This window comes from Terrapene carolina, unplaced genomic scaffold (assembly GCF_002925995.2).
Source record: "Terrapene carolina triunguis isolate 2854851 unplaced genomic scaffold, T_m_triunguis-2.0 Scaffold714, whole genome shotgun sequence".
Lineage (NCBI taxonomy): Eukaryota > Metazoa > Chordata > Testudines > Emydidae > Terrapene > Terrapene triunguis.
In genome coordinates this window covers 3701832-3727305 of record NW_020665065.1, presented here as the reverse complement: position 1 = coordinate 3727305, position 25474 = coordinate 3701832, and the positions used below count along the sequence as shown (strand labels likewise).

Here is a 25474-nt window from a genome sequence, read left to right as displayed (position 1 = left end):
GGAGCTGCAGTTCTCCAATGAGTCAATGTGTCTGAGATCTGCCTGTTCACGTTTGGTTCCCTTGGGTGAAGGTCTCAGTGTGGGAAGGAAGATGGGATTTCTCTGCTTTTGGTTTTGGACTGACGTTGCAAAGGCCAATCCAACAGCTGTGCAGGGAGAACTGGAAAGTCAAGCCCCTACACATTTTAACAGCTGGAGTAAAGATCCCAACCTTCAGGTGATTCATACATTTATGTGAATAATTCACATGCTGAATGTGATTTTCAAGAGTGCCTAACTCTGCCCCCATGGGAGTCAATGGGAATTTGATCATTGTTTTCAATGGGAGTAGAGTTAGGCCAACATGGAGCACTTTTGAAAATCCCACGTTCTTTTTTTTTTTAAAGTGAATATGTGCTTGATGAACAGCCCTAGTGAGTGTAGTCGTATGGCACAAAACAGGTACAACATGGGTGGTAACTGCACTCAACCAATGGCCTTCTGGGGTCAAAGAGTAATTACGGCCCATCCCGTCTGGGCTGTCTGATGAGCCTGCCCACAAGGACACAATACAGCGTGGAGAAATAACAAAGCACAGAGTTTATGGTGTTAGTAATAAAGACGTGTGTGCATTTCAGTGGGGTTTCCAATACAGTGTGTTTGTCCAAGCAATGGTGAATAGGAGTGAATGGGGAAGGGCCAAACTAAGAAAAGGAAAACAAGGAAGGAATGGGAAAAGCAGTGAATATTAACAACGGCCGGCGGAAAATCTTGCATGGAGTCAAACATGGGACCCATTTAGACTATATGTACCTCAGGGAAAGTCAAGTGCAGCTGGACCTGTCATAAGACAATGCGCTGCTCAATGTATTTGAAATCACAGAATCTCAGAAATGACTGCGGGAACTAGTGAGTCATCTACATTGTTCCCTCCGGTACATTTGTTAATACATTGTCCAGTTTAGATTTAAATATGTCAACTGATGATGCTTCAACCATTTCCCCTGGAGACTATTCCACACCCAAGAGATCTCACCGTTAGGAAATGTTCCTGATGTTCCACCTACATTTATTCTTAATTTCACCCCATTGCCCCTAAGATAGCTTCACCCAAATAGCTCCTCTTCCCCTTCATAATTACACATTTCAAACCTTTGTAAGCATATGCTATCGTACCCCTTTTCCCACCTTTGCTTTGGAAGGAGGCCAATGCTTCAACACAAGCCCCTTGCAGTTCCAGTAGCAGGAGTATGCAGCACATTGACCACCACACACTTCTCACCTAACCAATCCTCTTCTTTTTCTGCCTCTGGAGTATCTTATCTCCCTCTGTATCAGCAGAGTTGTTTTTCGATATATACTGTACGGCCCAGTGAACAAATAAAACTTCTAATCCCTCATACCTCAGATGTGAAGACCACAATTTTATCTCCAAAGGAATCTTCAGTTTTATGACTTTAGAAGGGATGTCATGGTGTAGCTCTGCAAATCAAACAATTTGCTAATACGGAGAAGGAGAGAGAAGCGGCACCTTCATGCACACTCCAGAGCTGCTGCTGGGGCTAACAGTATACTACACTCTGCAAGATGGTAGGGCTGATCTTAGCTGTGCCATTCTGGAGTCCTGCACTGTCACTTCTACAGCCGCATGAACATCCTCACACAGACGTGGACAGCAGAGATCTTTTTCTCACAGATCTGTGAAACGGCAGGATATTTTCCATTCTTGCCTTGAATATTTTGCCGAAAAATGTTCAACATTGTGACCACCGTGATGATAACTTAAATTTAACAGGTAGGCGTCACCTTCGTGGTGCACTGCACTGCATTTGACTGGAGATCTTTCTTCAGAAACAGTGGCAGTGGAGCCTGGAGGATGCAGTGCAGCTTTTAAACCATATATTGGAGCATGATATAATCCAGTGGTTCTTCAATTCCTGTAGGTGGCTTTTCTCTTATCTCCTCCGCACTGCCCTATCCGCACTGCCCTATCATCACTTTTTTCCAGACATAGTTGCTACAAGGAGGGTATGGAATTGAGATTGGAGCCTAGGAGAGGAGCTGTGTAGGGCAGATCTCCATTTTAAGATGAAGTCAACAATATGAAAAAGTTTGAGACCCACTGGCATTAGGTACACAGTGTGTGTGTGAATGCACACGTACCTTGCTGCCATGTAACAGACAGATTCAGACCTACAAGTATTTGGGAATGTCGTGCCATCCATAGGATGGTCTAGGAATAAGCATCATGCCAGTGACAGCTAAAAGGAATGATCCTTTAGTTCAAGCAGCGATGGTCTGCGTACCTGATTCACTGAGCACTCTCCCCAAACTAGGTAAAATTCTCTGATTAACTGTTAATCCTTTATTGGTATAGACAGCTGTTTGTACATATATATTACACTTTCCAAAATGTATCTTCAAATACGGTTTGTAACCAAAGAGGTTATAATCCAACACAGGCAAGACAAAACACAAGACAATAGCTGAAGTAATGGAGGACGTGAGAAGATGGTGGTGATTACTCGCATTACCCTGACTGAGAGTGATTCCCTGTTTGACTTAAACCAAAATATTTCTCTAACAAGAATTCCCTATCAGACAGTTTTACTGGAGAGAGGGCAGCAGCAGATTGCAAATTACTGAACCGTTTGCACAGAGGCAGTTTCTCTCCTATGAAAGGCTGAGGAGGAGGAGTGAGAGGAGAAGATAGATCCCAGCTGTAAGCCCAGGAAGTAGATATGCTTTTGGGGTTTGCTGTATTTGACTAAACATCCAGTGCCAAGTTTTAATCTCCGTGGCTATTAGCCTGGAATACAAAGCAGGGATGCAGGAGGAAAGGTTAATTAAAATCTCTAAAAAGGAGTGAATGTGGGATTGGGCTACTTTATCTTTTCAGTACCAGTTTGTTAAAGTTGATTACAGCAATTATAGGAAATACTGAGGCTGAAAGGTGGTGGAATCAGCAAAGCAACAAGTTGCAGAATCAAACAGACTGCTAATAGTTCGAAGCAGATCAATTGTCCCACTGTGCAGATTCCCCTTGGAAATCAGTGGCACAGAATGGGACCTGGAGACATTGGAAGAAAAAATAATTGGTCTGTGGTCACTTTCTCCTCATTCTGTTCCCCTCCCACCCACTGGGCAATCTGGAGTTGTTAGGGCTCTGTTATGCCACACATCCATTGTGATAAAGTCCAGGAAAAATACAGCGGTTCCAACAGTGAGAGAATCACCCAGGGGGCAGCAGGTTTTTCATCTCTTTTCTTTTTTTGTCTCCTCTCTGCAGGAGCTCCCCTCCGCTCATCCCCCTCCCCATTTGGCTCCCATCACCCTCAGGTTTTCCATCTTCTTCCTGTTTAAGACCAAACCATACTTTGCTGCTGATGCTCTCTCCGGTGCTCTGGTCACCAAGACGACACACAGGCAATGAGGGGAAAGGGGAAGTTGCTGTTGGCATGCGCCTGGACAGGCTTAGGCTTTCAGTGTCAAGCTGCAGTGTCCAACCATTACAGCCTGAGGACCTGAAGATGTTGATTCAGAAAGATCAAGGGACCCCAATTAATACTTTGGGGCAGATCATCCGTCCCACTTGCCTGAGATGGGGCAAATGGAGGAGTAACCACCTGAAAGGCCCCTGCCCAGGATTCTCCCAGAGGGTGTGGAGTCCCCCCGGTCCTAGGGCACACGGCATAGAGGAGAAGTGGCCGCACTTGGGCTGGGTCTGGGGGAGAGTATCAGGGAGTTGTAACCAGCTTTTAGTTGTGAGTTTCTCCCTTCCATTTCCCCTAGGTTGCCCTGGGTGGCAGAGGGGACTCGTCCTTTGCTAGGCACTGCCCCAGGTTCAGGCAGGGCCAGCTGGGCTCCTGTCCTGGGAGGCTCCCAAAGTCCAGCAGGGAAGCAAGAAGTGGAGCAGCCGGAGTTACTCTTCTCCCTGCCCTGCAATGCAAGAAGCGGCCAGTGGGGGAGCTGCTGAACAGCTGTGATTGGGCAGAGCAGTTCCTGGAGCGGCAGGGGAGGCAGCAATGGGACTGATGCAGGCACTTCAGTTTACCCTCTGCAGGGTGCTGCTCAGGGGCAATACTTCCAATTCGTAATCAAATACACATTTTCTTCTTAATACGGCGGCCTTTGAAGAGCACCGGTTGGACACCCCTGCTTTAGAGCCTCCCGCCAGCCCAGCTCTCTATCCTGACTGTGCTGGGTGGTCTCCTTCACCACGCCTGTCCAATAGCTGGGGCTCTTGAGGAGTGTATGAAAACGAAACAATGCTTTCCACTTCTGCGGCACCTTTCCCCCGAGGTTCTCGAAGCCCTTACGCGACGACTGAATCAAGCCTCACACAGGTACTGCTGTCCTCGGGTACAAAGGGATGCAGTGACTGCAAAGAGGCGTTCAGAAGCATGCTGGCTACAGAGGAGAAATCAGTGGCATTACAACCGTGTTGTAAGGACCATTGCTCCCAAGCTGTTGCAGGGAGCTAATCCCATCCTGCCCGGGCCTGGTCTTTACTCACATGAGTAGATCTGTCGTAGCCGATGAGATTATGCACAGGAGTAAGGGCTGTAGAATGGGGCCCTATGTGCTTTCCAGAAATGTAAAGCAAAAGACCACCTGTCCACCATACTGATCATTACCATCTCATTGTTTCCTCGTGCTCCTCTGTCTGACATTGCCTGGACTCTTGTCTTAAAACGTGACTGTCAGCTCTTCGGGGTAGAGACCGTCTTTTTGTTCTGTGTTTGTACAACACCCAGCACAATAGGCTCTTGGTCCATGACTTGGGCTTCTAGGCACTATTAAGATAATACAAATAATAAACCACAATAACAACAACAGGAGACTCCCAGCCACCAGCATCCCACCCAATATTCACAATCCAGCCCCAGACAGGCTTGCTTTTGGAACAGGATCTTATTTTTTTCTCTTCGTAACCCTCCTCCTTCCATTTGGCTCCAGGCCCAGGGAGAAACACCAACGAAACTGGCAGATCCATCGAGGTGAGCAAGCAAGCAAGCCAGCTGTCTCCAGCCCTCAGAGAAATGACGAGAGAGAATTTTGCTTTTCAGTGGAAGCACTAAAGCCACCACAGAGCTGGGGTCACTCTGGAGCCCAAACTATTCATGTGACAAAGAGGTCAAAACGGCTCTTCGATCTCTATCCCCATCCTGCAAGAAAACAGCAACACTCGCTACTGCGATTTCACAATATTTAATCTGTTTAAATACAAATGCAAAATGGAGTTATTTAACCAAAAGCGGCTCCCAAATTCAGAGTCAAGTCACTTGCTGTGTCCTTAACTCACCTTTGTTTTGCCTCAAAGCAACGCAGTTGGGAGAGTCAGCCCAGCTCTTCCCTGGCTCACATTTCAGTCTCATCAAGGGACTGATGATTTTCATGCATTACTCAGAATGGAACACAGGTGCTCATAACAACAGGCAGACATCAGGCTCTCCTCCAGTTGTAACCCCTCCTCCTCTCAGACCCCTCTCCCCATCATTACTTTATAGATGTCCTTCACTGTGCTCTGTGCCATTTTGACTGTACAGCACGTCTGTGCATGGAACTGGCCTGTAACGGGCCATGTACACTCCTGGCACCGTATAAATGACAGGAATACACACAGCATTACAAACTGGTGGAAAAGCAGGACGTTGCCCCAAGGAACTCGCGGTCTCTTTGAGATCAATTGGTATAAACAAAAACAAACAACTGTGTTATGTATTGTATTGCATTTATGTCTATGTTATATGCATTTATGTCAGATCTATCCCTCTGCAAGGTCACAACATAGGTCCCCAAAAGACAACGCATTGGATATTAGCATAAGAATAGATACCACAACTAATCTGTTTGATCTAGTAATGAAAGGATCTCAGAGGGAACCTTTGGTACTGGAAGGCATAACCCTACATTAACACTTGACATAGAAGTAACTCAGCACAGGGCCTGTGTCACCGAATACATTACAGAAGCATTACAGAATACGTTTGCCAGAAGCTACTCAATATATTAAGGTGCCAGCATAGACATGTACTATATTGAAATGCCTGCTTGCTGCCCTTCTCTATCTGCATGATGACAGTTCGATATATTTATGGAGATGTGCACTGCATGGAATCCTAGCACTGAAGCAGGCAAAAAGGTCAGTGCAGCCCAAGTTTAACCAATGCATGTGGCTGCAAAAATAAAGAGATCAAAGAGACAAAATAAAGACCCAGAACCCATGCTATGGTCTATGGACCAAAGGGAAGAAGTGCAGTCAGTGAAGCAGGATCACCAAAAAAAAAAAAAAAACTACCATTGTACTGTATCAAACATACCATTATCAATGGACTACTGACCACATGCTCTGCCCTACCATGTGGGAGGACTGGATTTAATTGTGCTTCTAATTCAGTCAGTGCTCTCCTGGAGCTGCAGTAACTCCCTAATAGCAACCCTTTGCACTGCTATAGAGCCTTTCATCCAACAATCTCAAGGTCCTTTGCATGTATGAAGCCAGCCTTGCATCTCCCAGTGGGGTCAGTATCACACAGATTAGGACGTCCATTGGATAGGTGGGTACACGGTAGATGGGTGAGACATTTGGTGGTTGTACTTCGTGTGACCCTTCCTTTAAATCATCTGGTTCAGTTTACACCATTTGAGATTTTATTTCCATTTTAGGTCCCCAAACTCAAAAACAAATTGAGCCAAAATGATCTGATTTCACAGGGTTTCCATAAATTAGTCCAAACACATTCAAAACTAGGCCCAAACATCACTTGTGCTGATGTAGGAAGAAAGCAGCAGCACTGGATGGTTTAACCAATGCATCTTGGAGGATTACAGTTCAGAAATCTAGCTCCTATTCCAGACCCAGGGTCATCTCTTGGGCTGAAAAAGCCTAATCCATGCCAACAAAAATCTGCAATATCCCTGAGTGATCTAGTCTTCACACCTCCATCAGTATTAAACTCACAGCTTTGCCAGAATACCATTCGAATACTTCATGCTGGAGTAGGCCAATAATTCACTTCTCTTTAGAAGGAGCCCAGGGAGAGATTTTTATTTTCTATTCACTACTTCTCTGCTCTCCTTCTTCTTGGAAATCTTCTCTCTTGGATATTTCCCTACTACAAAAGGGTGCCAGACATAATCTCTTCAAAGAAAGAAATATTTGGCTTACCTGCTATATTCTGTGCTAAAAGAGAATATGTCTGGCTCTCTAACCCACCCTTTGCCTGGAAGACAACAACAACAACAACAACAACAGCCGCACAAGAAGGATTTAAGGTTATACAGATGACCATTTTTCAATTGGTTTCTTATATTGTTATATGAACGAGGCTTCTTCTGCAACTGTGGAAGTCTTCATCTGGGGAACAGTAGCCAAAGGGACAGGACTGTTTGGTATCTTGACTGGCAGCTTTGAACTACCTTCCTGAACCTCAGGAGCAGTAGCTCAATTGAGGAGGACCATCAGAGACACTGGGCCATATTCAGATCTCACACCAATGTACATCAGGGTAGCTCCACATCCAGAGGGCAACATGTTTGTGAAACTGGGGTAAGTGGGATCAGAATCAGGTAAGGCCCAGCTTGACAAAGCCCTGGCTGGGATGATTTAGTTGGGGTTGGTCCTGCTTTGAACAGGGGATTAGACTAGATGACCTCCTGAGGTCTCTTCCAACCCTAATCTTCTATGATTCTAAGTGATATAATAAAAAAGAAAGGAGCAGGTAAGCCAATTTTTAATTGGATTTTAAGCATCCTGTGAATCCTCGTTATGCTGGAGCCTTGGATTTGGGTGTGAAACTTGACCTCAGGTGCTGCAGACACAACCTTTATCTTTTGAAGGGAGAGTCTGAACTTGTGGAAGCTGATAAACTGATGGAGTGGGATGGAGACATTCCACATGATGTGAGTTTGAAAACAAACAGCTGGTCTATAAATAGAAAGAGTAACACACCCAATTTCTAAAGGTGTGTGGCAGCTAGCAAACACGCTGGTATCACCTCCACAAACAGCAGCTTGTGGCCATGATTCGTCGGTTTTAGCTTGTGCTGAGATATTGCATTCTTTCCTATTTATATGACTCACAAATGTCAATGGTTACAAGCTTTTGGTGGACTGTGGACTCCACATATTCTCTGTCATTTCCTGAATTTTCAGACAGTCTCAACCTTTATCGCCCAGTGAGTCAGCTGAACATACAGTCAGGGAGACATGTGCAGGAGTGCACACACAAATCCCCACATCAATCCAGTCACCCCGGCATGGGAAGCAAGAGTTCTCTCGCTGCTCCCCAATCATTTCACAGTTAGAACCAGTACGCACACACCAACAGGCATGGGGCCATTTCTGATTAGTGTCCAGTGGAGAATTTTTGAAGAACACAATCATTTCCTAATTATCTCAGCCAAGTGACTAGTCAAATTCAGCTCTGGTGCCAGAATGTGTACCTCTCACTGGCACTGATGTCAGGGCAGAATTTGGTCCTCCATTCCTTGTTAGTCCAGGGGATGGAAACAGGGGGGAGCTAATAATTCACTTTTGTGCACATCTGGATCTGTGCCCAACACCAGCTGTCAATACTATTTTAGCACTTGCATTACTTAGATCAGCAGAACAGACGACAAAATGTTACATTACAGCAGCAGAATGTTCTTAATGTTTATAACCACATAAGATGTGGTGTGACTCTCAATTGCAACTGCTTGGCTTTGCCAGGAAATATCCACACAGCAGCAGGCTTGAGACAAAGAGGTTAGGAATTTGTTTTTAACAAAGACACTAATAAGTCTGGACCCTTAAATTCAGAGATGTAATCTGCTGTGCTTTCCAGTCTCTGGCTGTCCTCTCAGCACTCACGTGTGTGAAAATAGCAGCTATGCTCCTTACTTCTTTTCTCTAATTACTGCTAGAAAAATGAAAACTCTAAGAGCATTTCCCATTATATGTAATGACACTGAATAACACAGAGCCGCATAACTGTATATGGTCTCATCGTGCACTAGTCAGACAACACAGACATGCTTGATCAATCTATCAGTCAGAAAGCCAGCATTTTACCATTTCATTTGCTGCCCTGAGTGATACCCCCTTGGAGTTTGCAAAACTCAGATCAGCACAACCCATGACAAAATACTAATTTATTTTAACATGCTTGTTGCACAGCAGCTACATAACTTTATAGCAATTGAAGTAAAAGAAATTCCATAAAGTAAGCCTCTCTGCCAAGAATGACTTTTCAGAATAATAAATCCATTCAAGCAGGAATATGTCTATAATGCTGAAAATTTACACCAAAACACAATCAGATGGGCAATCAGGTCACTGATGTGTGATTTCAGTAGTTGTCAGGATGACAGTCACTCCTTATACTGCAGTCACCCGCCTCCAAGCTATCAAAGAAAAAAAACATTTTTACCTCATATAGGTTCACTGTTCAAAAGTGTGCCTGGCAAGAGCATCCCTGTAACTGTGAATATACCAGGGATACATACCTCGCCTCATCTCAACTTCATGACCAGCATGCCCCATAGAACAGGGGTAACAGCTTCTCCAGAGATAGCGGTAGTGAACGCCGGCAGCACCTGGGATGCCACCAAAAAGGCCAATGCACCAGAGCACCATCCAAAAAATCCTCTGGTCCTCTGCCATGGTGAAAAGCCAACAAGAATAAAAAGCCAGAAAACAGGATTCCAGAGCAAATTAAAGAGAAAATAATGTCAAGCTACAAAATGGGAGGAAAACCCTTAAATTCAAATAAAACCAGCCCAGAACGTGTCTGTCACCTACAGGGCAAGCTGCACACAGAGCCAAGCTGCCCTGCAAAGACTCTCACGCACAACGTGCCATGGGAATAACAGCTACTGCTTCCTAACAACAGATGTCGTTTGGGACCAAGCTTTCTTAGGAGCCCTCCCACACCCCTTCCCTTTTATGTTCTCAACTTTCGACCCGCCCCCTGCAGGTAAAGGCCAAACCCAGCAGAAGTGTCTCCACCCTTACATTCATTCACTCTCTCCTCCCTCCCCGCTCTGCTTTTTCTTCTTCTGTGCTGAGCCAGAATTTGTGCGTGACATCACATTCCTCCCAAAACCACACAAACTGAAAGAAACCAAAAAATTCCTGGCTGGCAGCTCTGGAGCATTATTGGGAAGCTGGGTTTGGTCCAAGCCGGAATTCTATAATTGGCTATGTTAGCAAAAAAAGAAAATAGAAGACTTGGGGCGAAATGCATGTGTGTGTGGGGGCGGGGGGAGATGGGCTTTAAATCAACACCACATTTTGGAAAGTCCTGCCTCGACACTACTAGTGACGGTAGAGCAAAATATCCCGAGATACTCACACACTGTGGAACAAGAAGAGCGGTTTCTCTTCTAGGAGCAAAAACCCTGACAAAACAAAGCAACATGAGTTCATTTGGATGCCTAAAATAGGCCATCAATTAATATATAATTATGTCCCTGTTGCTGTGGCTTTAGGTATGTTAAAATGAAACATCAACCAGACTAGGCAACAGCTGCCCCATCAACCAGCCCAACCTCCATAGTCTTAGCCCAAATTCAAGCAAATGCTGGCCAAAAAGAGGAGTCCTGCACATTGCACTGAACTCCATTCTTGGCAGAAAGTGGGAGGGACTGAATTCCAGAGATGGGGACTCTTTACCCGGAACGTCTTGTCTCCAGTTCTCTAGTATCCAGCTCTAGAGACTGGTGTTAGCAGCACTTCAACTGACATCACGCATCTATACACCTAAAGCAGGTATTTGGGAACCACATGTAAAATTCAGTGTCATAATTTAGATGTACTGATTATTATGATCATCTGCATATATTGTTAGGGCTTTTGTTAATAGACAATAGGTTCATGACTAGAACTGTGTGAATAGTGCAAAAAAAGATTCTGCCATCAGTGGTTCAAAAATGTTAATAAATTCACTTTGATTGTCTTTGCTTCTTTATGTTTGCTGTTTCCCAGCGGGAACATTCACTGAAAGAAAATGCAAATTGCAGAATATTTGCAGGAAGTGAATTCTGAATTTGTATTCATGAATATTCCACCAGAAAACTGATGCTAAGAAATATAACACATCCAGTTAGGAAACAGAAACATATTAAGTGTCAAATCAAAACATTTTGGGTTAACTTGTTAGTCAAACAGACTGCTTGCAAACAAGCTATAAACCTCATTATTTGATGCAAACATTCAGCAAATAATTTGGAATAATGAATATATTTGAAAAAACTACAATCTGCTTGCAGACAATTCCCAGAGAGGTAAAAAGCAGTGAATTAAATAAACAATTCCTTACAAGTTATTTGGCCCGCTCTGTTCCTGACTGATGTACAGGAATATATTTCCTGTTTTTCAAATGGAAAATAAAGAGCCACAGAGTGCTGCCTCTGTGAGCAAGAAACACAATTATACCCTGTTCAGTACTGGATAACGTTACAAATGAAATTTTACATAAAATTAACATTGAAAAGTATTTTAATGGCTCAGAGAATTAAGATTCTGGGCCAGACTGAGAGTTTTGCAAAAGCAATTGCTTGTGTTTTGGTGGACATCACTTTTGCAGGCAAATATATAACTATGCAAGCAAATATGGTAAATTCTCATGCAATGGTCAGTTAATTCAAATGATCATCTCTGTGTACAACTACTGTAATGGCATTTGTAATCCCGATACCATATTTGCACACAACTTGGGCACACAAATGGACAATTGTGTCTGCAATACTCAAAATTTGTCAGACATAGCCTTTCCCTTCTAGCTCATTGGCACGAATATAGGTCACTAGCAAGCAAAAATTACTATCTTACAACTGTTCCATGACCAGTATGAAATGAACTGGTGGTCTCAGACCAACTCCTAAGCTCCTCTAGGTCATGACAGACACTATTTGGTGCTCTTGTCTGAGCAGAGAGGTCAGGAGTTAAATAGGTGTGACGTTATGAGTGTAATATAATATTTCATTGGAAGGTGACAGGGCCAGAAAGGCTGGGTACTTTAAGGGAACTGCGTTATTTGGACTTCTGAGTAACCAGTGAGGTACTACAGAAGCTGTGTTGTGCTGGCTTGGTAAATCTAAGTATTGGAATATCCACCAGCTTTTGGGGTTTGTCTGCCCCGTTTTGTTTGCAGTTCACCCTAATTGAGTGACCTCAGCTGGCTCCCACGGACAGCACGGTCACAATAGGTAATAGACTTTACTCTGATCTCTAGAGGCTGTTCCTCCAGCTATGGGATGAAGCACATGGTTGGGAGAGTTGGGAAGCTAAAATTGCCACTATCTGGGCTGTACCCAAGGGTTACACACACTGTCCCAAGTCTGTCACATGACTGGCAAACATTAGTTTTGGCTTTGCTAGCTTACGTTGCGTCACTCCTGTGAACAGTACATTATATAGACCAGTCATATTAGGGGTGGGAGATCACAAAGTTAGGTTTTCAATAAGCATTCAGAATGACTCTCACAAATGGATTATTTATTTTACTCTACACCTAGGAACCCTAGTCATGGATCAGAATCTCATAGTGCTAGAGCGCTGTACAAACACAGTACAAACAGGTGCCCCGCCCCAAGATCTTACAATCTAACTACAAGACAAGAGATAACAGGTGGATACAGACAGCCTGACGGGGAGTACAAGGAAAGAACGAGACAAGACTGGTCAACATGATTGGCAACCTAACCATTCTTAAGGTTTGTATAGGCATCACTGCAAAGGAGTGAGGATCATCAGGTAGCTTTGAGGGTATTTACAGGTAGCTCCTCCCAGGCACGATGGGCAGCATGGGAGAAAGCACAAAGATGCTTGTTTGAACAAATGCCAACATATTGTGCACCACCCTGTATACAGAGTACCACACCATGAGCCATTTGTCATTCTAAGCTACTCCAGGTACGAAAGGCATCCTTGGGCATTACTGAAAAGGGCTGTATGCAGACATTGATTAACTGAGTCTTGCCTTGGACTGATACACGTGTATGTGTACACACATGCTCACATGGGCATGTGTGTGGTGGGAGCCTGTGTGTATGTGCTTTGTGAGAGGGCATGTGTGTGTGCTATGATCAGCATGTGTTGTGCATGTGTAGCTGTGTGCATTATGAGTTGCATGTACCTTGTGTCGATATGTGAATGTTTGCATGTGTGTGTGTGGGAGAGAGAACACGAGGTTCTGTTAAAAACAAACAAACAAAGGTTAGTTCTGCACGAACCTGTCTTTTGAATCTAGATGGCAGCTGAAGAATGAAAAACTTGCAAACTGATCCCACATAGTACAGTCTTACTAATGAAATAATACAAATATAATCGCTCCTGGAATGCTTAAAAAGCATTAATAATACTTGCAATTCATTTCTGGAAGCCTAGGAATCTGTGCTAATCTCTTCACAGATTTTTTATTTTACAGCAAACAAAACCATTTTTTCCAAATGTTTGTACTGATTGCTTCTGAATAAAGATCACGAAGAAAAAAAGATGATCAAAGGCGAAGACAAACATTCTATTAATATTAAAAAGAAAATGAGCTTGCATTATTTCATTACGTATGTCGTCGGTCTGTTGTTCATGCACAATGCCAAAAGAAGCCCACAAACAACACCCACAGGCACCTGAGCCAACACTTCCAACCCAAGCAAAACCCTTTTGACTGTATTCTTCTTTTGGTTCATGAAAAGGAATACAGCCAGATTTTGACGTTAAGGTAATTCCTTAGAGCTTTACACTGTCCTCTGGTATCACTGTCCACTGATGCCAGTGGAAGCTGTACCTCTGAATGTTGGTCCTTACGTGATGGCCGTAACAAACACAGCACATGTTGACAGACAGGATTCTCTTTTCCAAGAGATGGCTGAATTGATCGGTTACTACTAAGCTGTTATAGTTTTTAAGTCTATCTTGTGCTGGTGAAAGGTACCACTATTTAACTGCAGAATAGGTACAACACAGTCAGCCACAAAGCAAGCTTCCAAGCCCTACCCCCAAAACATGCCTCAGCACATACCTGGGGGGAACAGTTGGTGAGAGAAGAGTTCAGTCTCCGTGACCCATTAAATCTTTTCATTTATTTACAGGCTTTTCCATGGCACTCCCCGCCATGGCACCTCAGCACCTGGCAAACATGATTTACCCTCACACCGGGGTAGGGCATTATTACTATTCACGTTTTACTAGTGGGGAACTCAGGGACTGAGATGGTGAAGTGACCAACACAAGGTTAAACGGGAAACCAGAAACTAAGCCCCCATCTCTTGAGTACCAGGCCAGATAGTGAACCACAAAACCATGCTTCTTTCTTGGCCTCTCTGCTCACACCGACATCGAGGGTGCCAGTTAATGCCAATAGTGATTCATTTGTTTTGGGGTGTAGGTTGGACTTGCACGGCCAGCAGATAGTTCTCAAACCACATTTTATCTAAAGTGGATTAGAACGGGTGGCTGAGAATCCTGACCCCTGCCAAGGTGTCTGCTGCACCCTAACTGGTACTGCCACAAATCCTCTCAGAGTGGCCTTAAAAGGCCAGCATGACACTGGGGGGTTTTAACTCATGCTTTAAAACTACATAATCCCAAAGATTAAACAGCAGGTAAAGAACACAAGCCAAAGGATACTGACATATCACTCACCTATAACCCAGCAGAACTTACCACCACTACACAACAAGGTAACAAATCCCAGAAAACAGAGCTCCAACCCAATGTGGACTGCAATCTTTAGTGATGAAGTACAAAGCCTCCCAGCCCGTGACTGACATCAAATGAAGAACCCTCCCTTTCCCATCTGACCCCCAACCAGGATTCCTCCCACCCTGTCACCAATGAGTGGTGAAGCCTCCTGCCATCTGACACCAGAATCATTGCCTTACCCCCCCAGGAATGACATAAAATCAACATCCTTTTCCTCCTCCATGGGCTAACCAACTGATGGCTCTCCCATTCTACAAGTGACACTTGACCAACAGCTCTCAAACCCTGTGACTGAAAACACGGTATGAAAAGGTTGGGGAGACATTCTCCATATATTAAAAATGAGAGTTCCATATTTTGGTTCTTTGCCCTACACGGACTGTCCTAGAGAGCAAAAGCTATGGGAGAACACCCTATATTTGGTGTCTCCAAAGCTTTCGGTCCTCCTGTGACCCGAACTGAAAACAAGAGAGCAGAGAGTGTGGCTAAGAATGGTGTTTCTCTAGCAACCACTAAGGTAAAGAAACTTTACTGGGTCTTTCTTTTTATTAATCTGATGAAATATTTCTAAATTAAGGCACTGCGTTCAAGCCACACCAATTACCCTAAGAAAGTAATAATGTTATCAATTCCGGTGCTATGGAGGATAGAATCTAAATTTAAAAAAAAAATAGAGGGGTAAGCTTAGCTTATTGGATTTTCCAGAGGTCAACTCATAAAACACAATTAGCTTTCTGGAATGTTTCATAACATGGTGTTCATACGAGTGGAGGAGAATAGCAGCTCCTTTTAGTGGTATTATTTGGCCATAGCAAAATTCCAAATTAAAATTTGTGGTTTAGACTGTAATGAATATCACTCCATGATGAATATGCAACAGAGTGCAATCCAGGAGGAAAATAACAGCCTAATGTGATCACAGTGTACTTTCCAAAGGAAGGTGGACTCTAGTCACTTTTGGCTTTTCTTTCCTTTCCCTTTCCCGTTTGAATCCATTGCACCTGACCCTTTTCCCTGGACAAGTTAAGGATGAGGTAAAATAAAAGGCTCATTAATCAACCATACCAATGATACCAAATTAAGAAGGCTTGTAAACACAGTGAAACTTTAGATCGAACTGGTGAGTTTCAAAGGCTGAGCAGCATCCAATAGCATGAGATGAAAGGGAGATAAATGCAGGCAATAGATAAAACAATCTAACCAGAAATGCTAAATCAGAGCAGGCTGGTCTGAGAGCAGCAGAAAAAGACCAGGGGTGAGATTAGTTAGCAAATTTCACATGCAATCCCTGCAGAATGTTCTTGCAATATAAGCAAACATTATTCTGGGATGTAACATTGGAATACTGTGTATTTTGTAAGTCCAGAGAGGTTTCTGTATTCCTCAGCCTCAGGAAGACCATGGATAGAGTTGTGGGTACAGTTCTGGGAGCCACAAAACAGAAAAAGACCTTGACAAACTGGAGTATCCAAAGAACTGGAATATCCAAAGAAAAGGTATAAAAATAATTACAAGACTAGAGGATACGACCTGTAAGGAGAGTCTGATGGGAGCGTGCAAGGGAGAAGAGGGAACCAAGCAGGGAACATGCGAACAATCCAGAAATACCCAAGAGGTACTAACTAAAAGGAAGAGAACAAAGGGGCAGACAAGGGAAATTGACGCCTGATATAAGGAGTAAGGTCCATCAAGCAATAGAGTAATCCACTGTGGAAGTCAGAGATGCTCCTTGGCTATGTTCACTCAAAGAATACTGGGTGTCACGTTTAAAGGAGTGGAGCAGAGCTGCTCCTGCATTCGTGAGTGTAGCAGGCATGTTGCATACAGGCATGACACAGAGCAACGGGGCCCCGTGGCTGAAACCCTGCAGGGCTGAAGCCAGGAGTGGGCACAGGGCTGAAGCCAGCGTGGCCCAGCCCCCCGTCTAAAGCCGGGAGTAGCGTGGGGCTGAAGCCAACGTGCCCCCCCCCCCCAGCCTGAAGCCAGGAACCCCAGCGCCACCCCTCCCCACCCCACCCCACCCCGAAGCTGGGAGCCACGCGGGACTGAAGCCCTGAGCCCTGGATACCTTGTTTTATGACTATTGGTCAAAATGTTGCAGGTTATATCGTGATATGCTTTGACAATGCTAGCCCTAGTTGTGTTTGAGACTTTAGACTCTCCAGTTTTTCTGCTGAGATGGAGCTTCTCACTTGAGAATGGATCTAGGAAGCCAGTGCTAGTTAGATTCTGCAGTCACACTTGCAAACCCTGTGCAGTCTCCTTATTGATAACGCTGCCGGTATCAAATGGGTCAGCACTTCGGTCTCGTAGTGTACTAGCTGCAATCAGCTTGATAGATGGATTTATTTGTTATTGAGGTGCAACAGCAATTCCATAATTAAGGCTGCATCCCATTTTTGCCTTTGAGGAGACTTTAAAGCCTCTTATTTATAAGCATATGTGCCCACTGTCTCTACGCCTCTATGCGAAAGGCTCCATCAACTCCAAACTCTGTTCCGCAATAGTCCCATCCCTGAACCTTGAACTCCCGCCTGAATCTGTTTGAGATTCAAACACAACCCCCTCAGCGCAGCTATAGGATTAAACCGACACTATGCTTGAAGTAAGTCAATAGGCAGCCTTTCAGTTCATAGGAGAATGGGGAATAAAGAACAAATAAGTTTCCCAAATAACTCAAAAAAGAGAAAGCTGAGTGGAAACATTTTCCACACCGCCCACCCAGCCCTGGCTAAAGCTGTCTGTCTCTCTGCCCTACCTCTGTCTGCACTTGTTGGGCAGTCATGGGAAAGATGCCAGGCAGATGACTTAGATACCCCAATGTCATAAAACAGACGAACAGGGTACATTAAAAGTATGACAATGAACCTATTGTTCTAGTTGCTAATGTGTTCAGACACGTTCCACGATTGCAAATTCTGATTTTTGCTGAAAGTTTCAAAACTTTTGATTGCAGGGGCGTGAATTCACTCCAAACTATTTTTTACACTTTGCTAAAGAAAACAATGGTGCAAGCAAAGGAGAGACACTGGTTTTAAAACCCCAAGACCAGTGTACTTGACAGTAGTGACATTTGTCAAATGATACAAAATGTTTTTTGTTTTGTTTTTTTTAAGGTGGGAAAAATGGGAACTAGAGTAAAATTGTGCTGGACTTTGCTTGTTTAAATTGTAAGTTGTTTTCTGGCAGCCCTGTCCACATTACATCTGCAACTGCACTATTAACTAGAGCTGGGTGAATATTTTGGGCAAATAGTAAGTTCACTGACAAATGCAGTTTCGTGGCAACTGAAATCACTTGCAAATTCAAGTAAAAAATGTCACTTAGAAATTAGGTTCAAAATGATTTGTTCAACTCAAACAAAACGTTTTTTGTTTTTTCATTTGTGTGAGGAAAATCTGGGGAAAAAATCAGTTTCAGTTTGAAACTAAAATTTTTTTCTGATTTTTCAGTTCTGCCACCAAACCGAAAAATAAATTATTCACTCAGCTCTGCTACCAATAACATGGGCTATTGCTAGCATGGGGACTTTTAAATATGGTTGTGTGTAGCAGACATTCTGTTAGCAATACTCACAAGAACTTAGTTTTTCCAACAACCCTTCTAGCTAAAGACCAGAGGTGAAATTCTGGCCCCATTGAGGTCAATGGCAAAACTTAGTCCCATGGACTTCAGTGGGGCCAGGATTTTACCCCACATAGTCAGTTGCAAGCCTGAGTAGAACAGCTCTTAGAAAATTAAACCCAAGGTTGGATGAGAAACCAAGCTAGCACCCTGCTACCTGCTTGTTATCAGCATTGTTTTCACCTGACTACAAAGGGAAGCCTCCTCTAACATGGCTTCATGAAGATTTTTTACTTACCCAGTTTGGGAGCATGTTAGGGCATTTGGCTGCTATTTGAACTGAAAATGGCAATTGATCCGAAAGAGAATTAGAAGATGAAACAGCCACTTTATCTGCTATTACACAACATTATGTAGTGGCAACAGTACCTGTTGATATTGATCCCTCGAAGGGGAACTTTTACTCACTAGAGCCTGCCACATCTCTAAAGAATTGCTGTAAAGAGGCAAGGACTTGGTTCTCCCTCCCCCCCGCATACAATGCAAAAATCTGTGTTAATGCAACATACAGATGGAGATATTAAATGCTCCAAAGAGTAACCCACCATTCATAGTATATTCAAAAAGGAAACAGAATAATATTTATAGAAATATTTGAAGGCATGATAGAATTATCGTCACCCTACACGTGAGGTGATGAGTTGTCTTGAACTAGAGCCTGATTAAGCCACATGCAGTAATGAGTCGTTCCTGTTCTAGTCTCAGCCAATCCACAAGCCAGGAGCTGGTCTGCTGACTCTCAGGGCAGGTATATAAGCATCCCAGGAGAGACAGCAGCTCCATCCACCCAACGTCACTTCACAGCTTGGAATTCTCCCCTGCCTGACAGTGGTGATGGATTCCATAGACCTTAGCCTTGTCCAGCCCTACACCTGCCTTGTTCCAATCCCACTCTTCACTCCTGATTCTGGCGCCAGTTTCCAGCCTGACTGCCACCGCACAGACAACTAGGCCCAATTTCCACTGCTTCAACCACAAGGCATGATCAGCCATGTCTCGGTTTCTGCCACTACATGCAACATATTAAGGACACTCCATACCATGTTTACAATACGCACCTAAATAGGTTAGATATTTTTGGTGGGGTGAGATCACTATGGGATTGTTATGAGATATAGTTACTCTCAGCATTCCGTCACCAGATCAAATTCAATTCATGTCCATAGAGGTGAAAGTTGGCACCATGAGTGGTTGTTATTCAACAGGAATAATGAAGTAAGTTTGGCAACCTCTGTCTAGTTCATAGTTGGGTACACCACAGCACTATATGGCTCTGTTGTTGCTAGTCTCAGCAGAGGTACCCAGGACTGCATAAGTTATGGAAGCTCTTCTGTCTAGACATGCTCCCCCCAGACCACAGGTGAAAACAGTATGGGCACATATGCACACTACTGCTTGTGCTGTACCTGTTCCGTGGATACGGGGACTTCAGTCCTCAGGGCTGCCAAACCAGACCCAAACACCAGCGGTGAACTCATTTTAAACCATTTCTTAATTGTGAAAAAGAAACGCTCCTTCTAATTCAGTCCTCTGATGGGAGTTGCTAACATGCCAGATGGCAGGAGTTAACTGAAAGATCACGTATCCATGGAAGATGTTGCATGAGATCTTCTCAACTTGTCAATAAGTCAGTCAAACTCTGGGACAGTCAATCACTTCCCAGAAATTCTTACCATTCCCTCTGGGTCAGAGGAAAACCTGCACCCCTGTTTCTGAGATCCCACCCATTAACCAATCAATCTCCAGCGTGGGATGAAAGGAGTGACTTTTTTCTCCTCTTTTTTTTAATTTTAACTGCATTTTTCATTTTCTACATCTTTTACCATGAGTGACTCAACATAACAAATCCCTCCAATACTAGTTAGCGTGAGGCACGTGTTTCCCCAAGAATTAAATTACATCTGTATCAGGGGCTGCCAAGCCCTCAGAGCAGGTCGTTGGGATTCAAGTGTTTTTCGTAAAGTTTCCTACCCTGAACACAAACATCAAGTCCTGGAGTTTTCACCTCTACCCCAAACCCCCGCTGATGTTATTGTGTGACTGTTTGTCTAACAGATACATCAAAGGGGAAGACTCCAAAGGGGCCTGCGATTTGGTGTCACCAAAATATCGCAAGGGCCATTAATCAAGTCACATGATGCAGACAGTAAAACAATGGCCTTTGCCCCCGTGGCTCATGCTCTCAGGATATTCTCAACAAAGATGTTCACTTGCATCTGAAGAAGTGAAGTTCTTACCCATGAAAGTTTATGCTCCCAATACTTCTGTTAGTCTTAAAGGTGCCACAGGACCCTCTGTTGCTTTTTACAGATTCAGACTAACACGGCTACCCCTCTGATACTCAACAAAGATGCAAATTCCATCTCAACTTTGGGAACCTCTGTGTCCAATGTGGAACCAAGGAGGAGGACAGGATGCTGAGCCTCTCACACTTTGGAGCCCAGATTGTTTTATTCAAAGTCCAACAGGATTTTCAGTAAGAAAAGCAAGTTTCAAACTTTAAATATCTCTTTGTGTCTCTTGTGCCTTTACTTAAAAAAACCCTAGAATAATGGATCTAGGCCTATTAACTCTTCTTTACATATCCCTTAACAAACAGGGTATTTGAAGGTGATTTCTAGTTCTGATGTACCAATAAGAGTCAATTTAAACTGCTTCAGATAAGGCAGAGTACACCACCCTGCCACAGGAATAAGAATTTTTGCTGATGAGCTCAACACAAGCACCATTATTCGTCACTATTTTGTCCTTCATATAATTATTTACTGTGACCCTCAGAGCCCCTCAATGCCAAGTGGCAAAGGGTTCACTGTTTTGTAAAAGTGACTTGTATCAGGCCTGACAAACTCACTACACCTAACACACCACTTTCATGGTATTTATCCATAAATAGTGTCTTGTACGATGTCAAATGAAAGCCAGTGACACACTGGTTATAAATATCATTGCAAAGGATATGTACGGACACTGTATAAGGAGTTCTATATACACACAATGAAAATGAAACCAAGCAAAGTTCAGAATTGGGTTTTCTGTCAGACAAAGCGTGTCTATTCACCTATCCCTTTCTGTGTCATAAATTAAGCACTGTATGCCAGATACAATGGGAGCTACATTTACATTCCAAGTCAACAGAACCCTGTGCAGTCAAAGAGTACAGAGGGGAAAAAAGCAAAGAGGGAGAAGACTTATCTGGCGGTACACTTCAAAAGGACACACTTCAAAAGTTTTCTGGACTATTTCTGTGCGGACAGGGACAGCACCCGGTTATCTATCACTGAGGAAACAAGAAAGAGAACACTTTGTGCATCCATGAATGGTGGATCCCAACCATGTTGGTTGGTGATGCTGGGAAGTTGCTTGAGATGAGAACTTACTTCAGACAAGGATTTTAGTGTGTTAAAGTTACATTTACACTCCAAGAAGAGTGTTATCCTTTTGTTTCGTATGTAATCATGCTGGTTCTAATATTCTTACCCACTACTCATTTGAGTCTTTGATTCTCTGTTCTATGTTATTAAACTTGTTCTTGTTTTTATTATAAATACATCTCGGTGCTGTGTTATTAAGCCACGTGTGACTCCTCAGTTGAATCAAACAAGCAAACCTGCTAATTATTGTGAGTGTCCAGCAACGGGAGCTGAACACTGCAGGGAATGCACTTAGACGGGTTCGGGGGCTGGGGTGCACTTTTTGATACCTGCAAGGCAAAGTAAGCGCTGGCAGAACTCTGAGGCTAGTGTTTGAGTGGCAGAGAGGCTGGCGGTGTCCAGGAGCTGACATGCAGAAATTACAAAAAAGAGGCAATGCGGTGACTCTCAGTCTTGGGAACCCAGAGGAAGCATCAATATTACATCTGAGCAAAGTGACTGCAAATTTTGTGTAAAACACCATTCAAATCAGAACCCACTTTGAACAGATATAAGTGACCACACAAGGGTCAAAATTTTGGCGAGTCAGTCCCAAAAACTTTGGATGAGGAGATTATTGAAACCACGTGAGAGTGGAAATTGGATTGGTAATATCATAAGAGACTTGTGACATTTCCAGCACCTGTCAGTTTAGACAGGACTGGAAATGCCATAGGAATAGACTCGCTCATGAAACGTCTGCCCTTTATGGTCCCAGCTATTTAAAAACAAAAAAAAAGTTTAGTTGAGTCTATGTTTGGGGCAAAGGTTCATGTCAATTTTAATTTTAGCCAAACCATTTTGCCCATCTGTATTGTATAACAGCACCACGTGGTCTGTACTAGAGAGTGTAATTGTGGTTCACTCCCACCAGTATCATGAACCCCTTAATCATCTGAGAAACTAAACCTTGTCCAGGGAATACTGGGGAAACTCAAAATGCCTTAACTTGGCTCAGATAAGGACAAAGCTGTTTATTTCACACATCTTGATAGTGTGTGTAACAAGCCAGGAAATACTTTTCAGCTATTTTAAACAAAACATGACAAATACACCAAACTGGCAAGGATGCAACATTTTTTCTCAAAAATTCCTCAATGTCCAAATCAATGTTCACTAAGTTGGCTCTCTCCCAGTATGTCAATAATGTTTATTAATTACTTTGAATAGTTTCTGCTTTCTCCCACTAAGCAAATAAGTGCAGTAAACTGATAATTCTACCACAAAACATGTGACAATACTAATATATCAATATCACATGCTGAGTTGGGTGCTTTAACTCTTACTAAAGAAAATATGTTTTCTTTATATTTTTAATGCTGTAAGAACTTGGTAAAGGTGTCCATTTCATACAGTTTCAGCTAGTGCTGGGATTGGCATATATTCAGAAAAAATACAGCTAATTCTTGGCTCTGGTTAGCAAATAATCTCTTGCAATAGTCTGACACTGAGGGTCCAGCCATTCCAAACATGCAGAACTGGTATAGCAGATAATTTCCGGGGGGGGAGGGGGGGGGAAGGAGTTTAGCTCTAGTAGAAAACTACAGGCTGTATAACAGACGTGGGCAAACTACGGCCTGCGGGCCACATCTGGCTCGCGGGACCGTCCTGCCTGGCCCTTGAGCTCCCAGCCGGGGAGGCTAGCCCCCGGCCCCTCCCCTGCAGCCACGCTGCCGTGCGGGCGGTTGCGCACTCCTGCCGCACAGCGCAGCGGCGTGTCTGGGTCTGGCCAGGCGGTGCGGCTGCCAGACATGCTGCTCTGAGCGGCATGGTAAGGGGGCCAGGGCTGGGGAGGTTGGATAAGGGGCAGGGGGCCCTGGGGGGCAGTCAGGGGACAGGGAGCGGTTGGATGGGGCAGAGGTTCTGGGGGGCGGTCAGGGGACGGGGGGTTGGATAAGCATGGGAGTCCCGGGGGGGCCTGTCAGGGGACAGGGGTGTGGATAGGGGTCAGGGGACGGGGAACAGTGGCGGTTGGATAGGCGTGGGGTCCCAGGGGGCCTGTCAAGGGGCGGGGGTGTGGATAGGGGTCAGAGCAGTCAGGGGACTGGGAGCAGGGGGGTTGGATGGGGGTGGGGTCCCGGAGGCGGTTAGGGGCGGGGGTCCCGGGAGGGGGCGGTTAGGGGACAAGGAGCGGGGGGGTTGGATGGGTCGGGAGGTTCTGAGGGGGGCAGTCAGGGGGCGGGAAGTGGGAGGGGTCGGATGGGGGCGGGGGTCAGGCTGTTTGGGGAGGCACAGCCTTCCCTACCCGGCCCACCATGCAATTTTGCAACCCCAATGTGGCCCTTGGGGCAAAAAGTTTGCCCACCCCTGCTGTATAATGATAATGAATTCAAGCTCTAAGGGGGAAATGTCCATATGACTGAGGCTTACTTTGGGGCCTAGACTATTACATTTCACAGTCACCTAATTTTCACTTTACAGAACATACAAATGTGTATCTCTTTGCCTATTTTGTGGAAATAGCAACTTCAAAGTGGAAGATGGGGAACAATGTAAGATAGACACTTTTGGTGAAATCCCGGCCCTGTTAAGACAATGGCAAAACTCCCGTTGACTTCAATAGGGCCAGGATTCACCCATAAAGCCTGATTTTTCATCCTAGCCTCAAACCAGACAGCCTTTTCCCACCTCTGTGCGTGCAACTGGTATCATTTTAGATGTCCATGCTACTGATTGTGCCCAGAAACTGAGCACTTATGCTGGATGACTGAATGACATCAGGAGTGTGTGGGTAGAGGAAAGAGAGCTTGTCCTTTAAAATCTAGTTGTTAGGACTCTAACTTCTGGCTGGGCTACTCTGTGGGTGAAGTCATGGACCTACCAAACCCTCCTTATAAACATAATGATTCATGCCTAAACCACGGTGTGGACTGGTACTAAGGTACTAACACGGTAGAAAATGAGAAAACTAATCCTCTTGGAAGTTGAGCATTACCACCAGGCCTCTGTAGAATTATCTATTAATTCTTCCTACTGGCTATGGAGCTGTCCATTATAGTCACATTCTGTAGTACCCTCAATCGCGTGGTTAAATTACTATTCCAAAGGTAATCTAAACACAAAAATGTAACATTCCCCTCAGACACAATTTTAGAAGAGATGACAGTACTGATGCTGAACAGAAGGCTACATGACTTTGGACAGACCCTGCCACTCTCTGAGGAGCATTAAAATGACATTCTGTGTCCAGCCAGTATGAAATGGTTATTAGGAAATGACATGAGACAAGGAATTCCCAGCAGGGGATGGCAAAAGGGGTGTCAGCTAGTAGTTTTTAATGACTTGGACCCTTGCTGAAGGGCATTTTTTAATATCAACATAAAAACAAGAGCAAATATATATAGCAAACAGGCAGAAGGGGATGGGACAGGGACTTTGACTGTAGTAAGCAAGCAGAGAGTAAGATGAAATTGGATTTTCTATTCAAGCATTTAGATACCATGGCTGGGTCTATGCTCACATTTCCTTTCTAATTTCCCACAGCTGCTCTAGCACCAGTACAGCTTCACCAGTTCAAAGGAAGATAAACTTGACACCTGGACATTAGAAATGCCAACTTAGCTGGATATTTCCGAATAGGAGCAGCTTTTACACATGAATCCACAACATCCCATATTTTGGAGGCCTCGTCATTTGACATACTGCTCCCATTCCCATGCCCATTGTCAAGGAGAGTTTCAATTTTCAAAGAAGGCCAGTGCAAGTTTACCACTGTTTAGGTGGAGCCAAGTGGCATGTCAGTCACGGGGGGAAGGAATAGGCGAGCACTT

General features: G+C 44.1%; 1 protein-coding gene across 3 annotated transcripts in view; it reads right to left on the bottom strand.

Moving 5' to 3' along the window:
* MEGF6 (multiple EGF like domains 6) overlaps nt 1–25474 on the bottom strand; it is a 238803-nt gene that overhangs the window by 81026 nt on the left and 132303 nt on the right. Inside the window, exon 1 of one of the 3 annotated variants that reach the window (XM_026659937.2) lies at nt 9471–9744. The exons of the other annotated variants lie outside the window; for them this stretch is intronic. Within the exon in view, the coding sequence (XP_026515722.1) occupies nt 9471–9627 (157 nt within the window). The 5' untranslated portion in view covers nt 9628–9744. Of the gene's footprint in view, nt 1–9470; nt 9745–25474 lie in introns of those variants that run through there. 3 annotated transcript variants of the gene reach the window in all.